Below are 10,395 nucleotides of genomic sequence, written 5' to 3'. Positions count from 1 at the left end.
TTGTATATTCTCATGGGAAGATGAGTTGAAAATATGTAGCAGCAGTTCAAAAGCTTAAGCAGTGGCACCTAAAGTTGGCTGCACATTAGAATCATCTGAAGCACTTCTTAGAAACCCGCACACCGACGGTTGGTCATCCTAGACCAATAAAATAATTTTAAATCTCCTCAGAGGATGCCAGTGTCTAGCCAGAACTGAGAACCAGCGGACTAAGCAGAAGGGGATGTTTCTACAAAGATTTCTTAACAATAAGTCCTTTCACACAATCAGATTTACCTCCCCGCAAAGGGGTAAAGAAGGCTAGATGTTGTCCATACTTGCTTAGCTTTAATTAGCACTTGTGACTCGCCCAAAACCTAGATCATGTTTCCCCTAAATTTCATGTTATTCCCTAAGTTTTTCAAACCCAGGGCTAAGGGGTTTGCCAGGATGAGATTTTAAGTGCTCACACAGAGGAAGTCCCTGGCAAACCAGGACAGCGGTCACTCTACATTGAAATGTAAAGCATCCTAAATAACCCTGCCACTGCTCCCAGATACTAGTCTGTGCCAACCAGTGGAGAAAAGGCATTCTCCATTACTACCACGGCAAATGCTGCTGTACTTGCCTTGGCTACTCCCTATCTTTTCCAGGCGCCACTCCCCTTCACCTGCTGGTGGACGCTTTGGCCAGCTGACAATGCAGATATTTTCAAACTTTAAGGTGAATAAAAATCATCTGGAGGGCCTGTTATAACAGAGATCACTGAGCCCCACCAGAGTTGCTGATTCCATAGGGCTGGGACAGGGCCCTAAAACTTGAATATCTGACACATTATCAGGGGACGCTGGTAAAGCTGCTCAGGCTGTTACCGAATGCAGGTTCGTGTGCCTGAAGCACAGTGAGGCCAAACCAACCTAAAGGCTGGAGTCTGGAGCAGAGAAAGGTTTATTGCAGGATCGAGCAAGGAGAGGGGTGGCCCGTGTTCCAAAACACCCTGAAATCTCCAAAGGGTTTCAGCAAAGCATTTTTAAAGGCCAGGTGAGGGAGGGACGTCCCAGGGAATGTGATCAGCTCGTGCACAGTCCTCTGATTGGCTGATGTTGAGGCCACAGGGCAGGTAACATTATCCACCCTTAGGTGCCAGAAGGTCTGGGGGCTACGTGCTCATGATCATCAAGGAGTTCATTTCTTCCATTGGGTGGTGGTTTTTTAGCATCTGAAAACTCAAGAAATATGCCTGACATACTATTATCTGAGTACTTCAGAAAGAAACTACAATAGAGGCTATGGTGGATGGGTCTGTCCTAGGAAGGCCCCATAGGGTACTGCTTGGTTACAAGGTGACCATACTTTGAGAACCACTGCTCTAGTGGCTTGGAATGTTAAGAAAGTAATGGAAGAATCCCTTCCCAGATCGAGATTCTAGTATCGCCAGCTATTTTGGTGGGAGGAAGGGTAAGTTTTGTCCTTGCTTGGACTTAGCGTTCATTTATATCAAAGCCTATTTGAGGCAGTGCGCTTGGCAGTCCTGCAGATCTGTCTTTTGCTTCAACAGTGTTTGGAATGAACAGACCCAGGGACGCTCCTTGCTCCAGCCCCTGACCACCCTCCAACATTTCTTCCTGTCGCAGCTTTTGGAATCAGACACTCAGCTATTCTCAGCCTCCAGGACAGGCCAACACCAGTTTTTTTTTTTTTTTTGCGGTACACGGGCCTCTCACTGCCGTGGCCTCTCCCATCGCGGAGCACAGGCTCCGGACGCGCAGGCCCAGCGGCCATGGTTCACGGGCCCAGCCACTCCGCGGCATGTGGGATCCTCCCAGGCCGGGGAACGAACCCGCGTCCCCTGCATTGGCAGGCGGACCCCCAACCACTGCGCCACCAGGGAAGCCCCAACACCAGTTTTTGAGCTTAGCTCCTTATCACTGATCAACCACGAGTTCCCAGGTTCGTCAGAATTATTCCACCGAGGTGGAGGCAGCCGTCCACCGCCTGTTCAGCATGCATCTGTGGACACTTATCTCTCTCCGAGCTTCTACTTCGACAGCAACAATGGGACTCTGGACAGTGTGGGCCACATTTTTCGCCAACTGGCTGAGGAGAAGTGTGAGGGCGCCCAGCGTCTCTTGCAAATGCAAAACCAGTGCTGTGGCCGTGCCCTCTTCCAGGATGCGCGGAAGCCTTCTCAAGATGAGTGGGGTAAAACCCAGGACACTGTGGAAGCCGCCATTCTTAGGGAGAAGAACCTGAACCAGGCACTATCGGATCTGTGCGCCCTGGGTTCTGCCCGCGCAGACTCTCACCTCTGTGACTTCCTGGAGAGCCGCTTCCTGGAGGAGCAGGTGAAACTCATCAAGAAGATGGGCAACCACCTGACCAACCTCCGCAGGCTGGCTGGTCCGCAGGCTGTGCTGGGCGAGTATCTCTTTGAAAGGCTCACCCTATAGCACAAACAGGAGTCTCTGAAGTCCAGCGGCCTCTGAGGAGCCCCTCTGGCGTCAGAGCTTCTGCCTGAAGCCCCGCTCTGCGGCCACTAGGCAGCTTTGTAACCGCCCTGGAGCCCTCTCCCAAGCCTTGGACCAAATGGAAACAATAACGCTTTCTGCAGGAGGAAAAAAAAAGCCTATTTGAAACACAAACAGAATAAAGAGAAAAAAAGAAATATATATATATATTCATGTTCTTTTAACATATGAATTGCCCCACTTTATCTGTGTGAAATAAGTTTGTTCCCGATATTGGGCTAGTTCTCAGGCTTTGCTGCTCCTATGAATTACCTAAAGAGCTTTTAAGAAAAACATTGGTGTCTGGGTCCCAGCCCCAGAGATTTTGATTCAGTAGGTCTAGGGAGGAGCCTGGGCACAGGGAGGTCTCAGAGTTCCCCAGGTGATTCTAATGTGCAGCAACTTTGTGAACCACCTCTTGGCTTCAATCCAGCTAGTGATCAGATATTAAATCTAAGACATATGGGCTAGTGCCCGTGAGCTCTGTTGCTAGGTGTATTCCATTTTCTTCCTCCTGGAAGATTCGTGCCAGGGAAAATGATTGATAGTTGTGGTACTTCTCTGAAATGGATGGAAATTTCCAATTAGCGTGAACAGGGGAGGGTGAATGGGTGAATGCAATAAGGTGTATCATTTACGTATTGCCCTATGTGTATGGCTAGAAGCTTTTGCAACTGAGGTCTGCCCTACATTTCATGCTAATGGTAATGCTTGTCCACCTAATGCAGCTGTAAACTTTATAAGCCCATAGGTAGACAGCTTCACAAAATACTTACCCCTCCCCACTGGCCCACTCTCAAGCTTCACTCCCCTTCCCCATTACACAAATGTACATCAATGCGCTTGAGACCAATATCAACATATTGACCTTCAATTCTTCTGCTTTGCAGCTTCCCTCTTATCAGGAGATGTCAGCATTTAGTGCAAGAACAAATGCTTGCCTCTTGGTGAGTAATGTAGACAATGCCTTCAAGAGGCAAATAGCCCTTAGGGAGGGGGAAAAATTCTTTCAAAACGGTTGATGTCCAGAGGAGGCATTTCCAGTCATCTCAGCTTAGAGGTCAAATATCCAAAATAAAAAAGGTTAAAAAAAAGAAGAAGAAAGCAAGGAAAGAAAGAAGGAAACAATTTTCTTATCTCATAGTAATAAGGCAGTTTTCCTTAAAAAGGCTTAAGAAAAGACTTTAAAAAAAGGCTTAAGCCTTAAATTCTCTTTCCTAATCAAAATGTGCTTTTCTGTCTTTAGGCTATTCCTCTTATATCCTGTATTATTCATGATGTTGAATTCTTGAAATAGCACATGGCTGAAAACAGAAGCTAACCTCTTATCCACTATGAATTAAATCTTCTTTTCCTAGGACCCGTCTACAATGTACAATTTGGGGTTTGCCAACATAATTATTTTCTCTGAAATAAGGTACAGCATTTTGCCTTTTCAATATATAGTTATACAATATATTGTTAACACAACATAGTTAATATAGTCAATATAGTCAATACAGCTATAACACACATAGTATGCTGCCACTTTGGTGATTTTCTTCATCCATGTAATTCTGAAATTTGACAGTATAGTTTTCATATTCTAATGAGCTGAGTATTACCTTTACAAGGATAGAAAAAGAAAATAAATTCATAATATTCTTGTGTGGTTTGCCCCTGGGGTGGATTACCATAATGGGGGGATATTTGAGCCTTTCCCCAAGTCATTAAAAATCCTCCAGCGAGCAGCCCCTTGTCCTCTCCAGGGAGTGGGGGGAAAGGATCTTTAATCATAATAATCCTGGGGGGAGAAATCTTGGAAATAAGACATCTGCTTCTGTACCTTGTTGTTTTGCAGAAAAGCAATGATTGCTTTAGCAGCTTCTATTGCCATATGTGTACAATAAGTAAATGAACATAAAATTGAATGAACACATAAAAGAAGGATAAACCCACCCAGCTTAACAAATCCACTCTCTCACCTGCTGTGCCTTGAAACATGAAAGAAAGAATCACGGGATCATAAGGTTTAATAAAATAACAGTCTCTGTTAACCATATTGACAGGAGGTATAAGGATAATTTGTCTGATGTGGGACCAACAGCTTAACTGCTTAATTCTTTTTTTTTTAAGGGCAACTCATTCATTTATTGTTTAAAGTTTGCAAGACAACATCTAGTTTCTTAGCACAATTTAAATGTTTTACTTTTTTGATAAAGCAGAGTATGATAGAGAAAACAATTAGTTTCAAGTAATATCTATATCTCTATTCAGAATTCAGTCTTCCACAGACATGTTACCTGGAAACAAAAGCCTGTTACAATAAGCAAAGCTTCAATGGAGTGGCTACTTTTCGGGCCAGGGAAAGGTTCATCCCTATAGGAGGATGATGTGCTATGTAAAATGGCTGCAAGGTCACAGCCTTGAGGGCATTGGAAGTCTATTATCCTATTCCACATTAGTTTGGTGAACTTCAAACGTCCGTTCATCTGCAACCAAGCTGGCAACCTTTAACTGATATTTCAAGCAGGTAAAAAATAAATGAAAAGAAATCCCTACACTGATGTTCCTTGATTTACACTGTTAAATGGTTCATTAACATGTAATTCTGGCTAAGAATTACATTTGAGACTCCTTGCTCAGATTTTGGTTAAAATCTTTCAGAAGTTCAAGTTCTTATTAATCAATAATTTGTCAGCTAGGATACATTCAGGCATCAGCTGCAACTACAGAATAGGTGCACTGCCTCAGCGCTTTGGAGAGACATAATCTAGAACACTACTAGCAGGCAAAATATCTGTTACTAGACAGCACATGTGCAGTACAGCAAGACAAAAAGATATATTCATATGTTGGCTTGTTTAAGCCTCAAGCCCTCGATCCTTTGTTGAAATACAATAATTTCATTCCTATGGTTTTCAATACCAAAACCTCAACCTCCAGGAGGGATAAAGTCTAATTTGTACTCCAAACCAAGTAGCAGTGCAGTTCGCTACTACTGAGGCTGAATCCATAAAGGCTTCAAGACCACGTCCAGAAGACAAGTTATTATATATAATACCCTAGAAGTTCTGAAACATAATTATCTTATACATAGCTGGTCCTTTTTACCTATAACATGTTTTTTGATGAAAGTTATTTAATGTACTGGAAATAACTGTGACTTACTGATCAAATAGTTGAATACTTATACTTACCTGGGATTTCATTTCTGCTGAAAGAAAAAGGAAGACTCACTTTTAAAAAAACAAACTTTAGAAATGAAAGTAAAAATCTTATCACACGCTATCACTTTTGGAAGCAGCATAGAGGGGCAGTCAATGGTAAAACACTGGTGAAATAGGTCAAAACTCTAGGCCAAAAATCCATTATTATTATCATCAGTGACAGTACCACAACTGTGCCCTTCATAATTCATAAGCGCTCCTAAGAATCTTCATTTGGCACCAGATGATGTGTTTAAGAGAAACACTCTGGGAGGTTTTGAATCAGACTTGGTTTTTTCTTAACCAAGTTACAGGAGAATTTTTAAAGTGGGGGGAAGGGAAGAAGGAAACGGACCAGAAAAAGAATTGAAGCCGTCATCTACAAACCAACAAAGCACCGAGAGTTCCAAACGTTATGTCAGACACTAAAATGACTGATATAGGCTCAAGTGGTTTATAAAGCCTATAAAAAGACAACAACAGCAAAGTCCCCATTTATCTGTAGAGTTCAGAAACTAAAACAAGGAATATTTTAGCTTAAAACCTTATCTCAAGAGAATCATATACACTTCACATGAATAAAAATACCTGAAACCAAACATTTTTAAAAGCTCCAATAGGGCTTCCCTGGTGGTGCAGTGGTCAAGAGTTCGCCTGCCGTTGCAGGGTACACGGGTTCGTGCCCTGGTCCGGGAAGATCCCACATGCCGCGGAGCAACTAGGCACGTGAGCCATGGCCGCTGACCCTGCGCATCCGGAGCCTGTGCTCCGCAACGGGAGAGGCCACGACAGTGAGAGGCCCGCGTACCAGAAAAAAAAAAAAAAGCTCCAATACGCAAAATATAAAGAAAAAAATTTATTCAGAAGACTCAATCAGTCTATGATAATCACAAAACAGCTGGGCAATCTCTGTCTCCCTTCCACACTAACCATCCATCCCATGGAAGAGCAAGGACGGTCAGACCTTCCAGCATTCTGCAACACCTGGCGGCTGCAAAATTCTATGGAGACTCCTTGTGGAACAGCAGTTTCCCATCTCTTGTGTCTCTCCCTATCATGATCATGCAGGAAGCAAGTCTGGCTGTGCTATTTCTTATCATTGTCTGTCACCCATCTGCAACACGATATTGAAAAAGTAGTTCCCTATCCCCCAGAAGGTTGAGGCTCAGCTAGAGGGGTAATTCTCCTGTGCACACAGTCATTATTTAGGCCGACTCAGTGACTTCAACAGGCTTAATCATGTGATCAGGTTTGTTGCCAGCTGCATAATGCTCCCACATCTGTAGATAGAGCCGCTCTAGTTCCATCGTGTATTGTTTGGTGTTGAACAGAGGGCTAGATGTTCTCTGCTTCCAGACTTTGCCACGAATTTTCTTCAGGTAGTCTAGATCAGTTCCCAGTTTCACAGCTATATCTTCATATTCTTGTCTATTTTTAGCAATAAGCTCAAGAGAGCCTAAACAAGTGAGCTGGGAAGCTGCAACTCGGGAAGCAAGAGTCTCTCCTGGCATAGTCACCATGGGGGTCCCTGCCCAAAGGACATCCATCCCTGTGGTGTGTCCATTACAGAGTGGAGTGTCCAAGCAGACATCAGCCAGCTGGCCTCTCCGAACATGTTCCTCTTTAGGAGCAACAGGTGAAAAAATGATACGGTTCGGGGGAAGGTCCATATTTTGTGCGTACTGTTGAATATTAGCTTCTCCTGCTGCTGGAAAACACAACAGCCACAGTACACTATTGGGAACACGCTTCAGAATATTTGCCCACATCTGCAAAGTAGATGGGTCAATTTTATATAACTGATTAAAGTTACAGTACACAATGGCATCTTCCGGTAACCCGTACTGAGAACGTGTGGTTACAATAATGGTACGGGGAACCTCCTCTCCAGTGGCAGCCTTATTGTTGATCAGGGTAGTTGCCAGTCCATTGCTAATACTGAATCCATTAATTGTTATCTGAGTTTGTCCTCTGTTAATCATTTCAATAACTGCTTCTGCAACAGTATTCATAGGAATGACAGGCATATTAAGAGCTGTATTACTGCTGTCTGTGTTGTCTTCTCCATCAGGACATTTCATCTTGACTATTTGCACATCTGATAGACTATCAAGAAATGCTTGGAGGTCGATGCCATTCAGCACAATCCGATTGTCATAAATGTGCCCATTGGACTTAAAATCGATGACGGCTTTTTTCTTCAGGTGAGGGAACATATTAGCATGATCACCAATAAAGAAAGTATGGGGCATATACGCCAGTTTCTCAGAATACTGCTCAGCAACTTCAGCAGGTGAAGTCTCTTGATCAGTGATGATATAATCCATGAAAAGCACGCCACTAGTCCCAGGGTACCCCAGCCACATTGCCTGAATAGGAGCTGGCCTGAGAGCAAAGAGTTCATTTCGAGCACCCTTGGTATAACCATTCATATTTACAAGGATGTGTATACCATCTTGATGTATTCGATCAGCTGCTTTCCCATTGCATGGAATCTGAGAAAGATCAATGAAATGATTGGCTTCTGCCATCACCTTCGCTCGGAAGTTTGTGCCATCATGTGGGCTCAGGGCATAACAGAATACCTCAAATTTATCAGGATTGTGCATTCCTGGAATAGACTGCATAAGATGAGAAGTAGGATGATTCCCAAAGTCAGAACTCACGTATCCTACACGCAGTCGACCATCACTGAGCTTCAAGTCTTTTGGATGTTCATACGGTGGTTTATGAAGGACACTTATATTAGCCAAGCAGAGGTTCCCATGCCTCTCAGCAATAGCCTTCCTGAAGCCATGAGGAAGAGGATATAGAATACTATGATGAGGCTGCACAGAAGGCAACCTATTCTTCTCCAACTGGTCAGCCACAATGCTGACCAACTTCTTCATTCGCTCATCATAGTCTGTCCAATCACAGACAACCTGCAGGCAATGAGCCAAATTACAATAAGCGTCAGGAAAATCAGGTTGAAGCTTCAGAACAGTGCGATAAGAAGCAATTGCTTCTGGAATATTCCCTGAATCCTTGTGAATGGAAGCCAGATTGTTGTGGGCACATGCAAATGCAGGGTTGATCTGAATGGCACGAGTATAACACTGCAAGGCTCCCTGAACATCCTGCATCTCCCATAGAGTGTTTCCCATATCACAGTAGGCCCCAGCAAAGGTAGGACTGATTCGAATAGCCTCCTTATAATGCATCAGAGCTTCCTGCAGTTTTCCCTGCTGCTGTAATACACTTGCTAAATTTGAATGGGCAATAGCAAACTCTGGGAAGACTTCTAATGCTTTACGATACAAGCGAACTGCCTCTTCAATGTTTCCCTGTTCTAGTTTGACATTGGCTAGGTTATTCAGAGAGTCTGCATGGGTGGGACACAGCCGGAGAGCTGTATTATAACAATCTTCTGCTTCAGCAACACTGCCCTTCTCTTTGAGAGCGTTGGCTAGGTTGCAGTAAGCTTCAGGGAAATGTGGTTGCAATTCAATAGCTCGCCTGTAGGTGTCTATTGCCAGCTCCATCAGGCCTTGCTCATAGTATACACAAGCCAGGTTGCCATGTACCACTGCATGATTTGGACTCAAGCTTAGGGCACGAAGGTAAGCTACCACAGCTCTGTCAAAAATCCGTGCCTCTTTGAAGACATTTCCTAAATTGATATAAGCATCCAGAAAATTGGTGTCAAGGGTGACAGCCTTTTCAAAGTGATGAATTGCAAGCCAAATCTTCCCTTGTGCATTAAAAACACAGCCAAGATTACTCCAAGCTACTGCAAAGTTCGGTTGCGTCTCAATTGCTTTCAAATAACATGCCTTGGCTTCTTCCAAGCCACCCATGGCTTCGAGCAGTTTCCCCAGGTCACTGCGAACACAGTACAAATCAGGATTGTACTGAAGAGCAGAGACGTAAGCTTGTACTGCCCCTTCCATGTCGCCTGCTGCTACCAAAGCGGCTGCCAGGTTAATATAACCATCGATGAAATCTGGTTTGAGACGCAGTGCATGCCGGTAATGCTCAATTGCTTCCTGCAACTGCCCTCTTTCCTTGTACACATTCCCCAAATTCGAATAGGCTTCTGCCAGAAGAGGGTTCTGTTTAATTGCCAGAGTACTAAAGTGGGCAGATCTGTCCAGCCTTCGACACTGGAAGTGTATACATGAAAGTAATAAAAGTACACCAGTATTGTCTGGCTCTTGTCTCCAGAGCTGCATGCAGTGTCTCTCAGCTGCCTCAAAATCTCCTGCCTGATATTCTCGATGTGCCAACTCAGCTAACCCTTGGAAGGAAAGCATACGTTTCGTTGGTTCTGTGCTGTCGGCCACGTTGCCTACGGAAGACGCCATCTGGAGCTTCTGGAGAGAGTGAAAAAAGGGAGTAATTGAGTCCCGCTGCCGCCACTACTGGCAAGAATGTTTCTAGAGGTAGCAAACACGAGCGCAGCAGCCGTACCACTGCTTTGGCAGGCTTAAGCGGCGGCAACAGTTACAGGCACCGAACCTTAGGAACTCTGGTTGGCCATCTACCTCTCACGCTCTTGAAATCTTAATTCTTAACCCTGCCCTCTTCCACCATTTTTCTCCTAATCAGGGAATAAAAATTACCTATCCATTTGCCTTAGAAGAAATCAAAAGTCAGTAGTCCAAACACTTTTTACAATTTTGTTTTCTGTCCAGTTGGAAAAGAAATACATGATTGACTTTTCTTCATCATTCATATAG

At 44.0% G+C, this 10,395-nt stretch overlaps 1 protein-coding gene and 1 pseudogene across 2 annotated transcripts; one reads left to right on the top strand and one right to left on the bottom strand.

Moving 5' to 3' along the window:
* Positions 1–854: 854 nt before the first annotated feature.
* On the top strand, positions 855–2,429 carry LOC307054804 (ferritin light chain-like; annotated as a pseudogene). Its single transcript has 2 exons — positions 855–880; positions 1,923–2,429. The product of its transcript is annotated as a ferritin light chain-like (transcript).
* Positions 2,430–6,879: 4,450 nt separating this feature from the next.
* LOC307054428 (UDP-N-acetylglucosamine--peptide N-acetylglucosaminyltransferase 110 kDa subunit-like) lies at positions 6,880–10,020 on the bottom strand (the record flags this gene model as incomplete). The annotated part of the gene is made up of 1 exon (XM_079706114.1): positions 6,880–10,020. The coding sequence occupies one exon, from the start codon at positions 10,018–10,020 to the stop codon at positions 6,880–6,882; it is 3,141 nt and encodes a 1,046-aa protein (XP_079562240.1).
* Between the last annotated feature and the right edge of the window lie 375 nt (positions 10,021–10,395).

The sequence above is a fragment of the Hyperoodon ampullatus genome (assembly GCF_949752795.1).
Source record: "Hyperoodon ampullatus genome assembly, chromosome: 6".
Classification (NCBI taxonomy): Eukaryota; Metazoa; Chordata; class Mammalia; order Artiodactyla; family Ziphiidae; genus Hyperoodon; species Hyperoodon ampullatus.
Note: the sequence above shows the minus strand (reverse complement) of the source record. Positions and strands in the feature narration are given on the sequence as shown.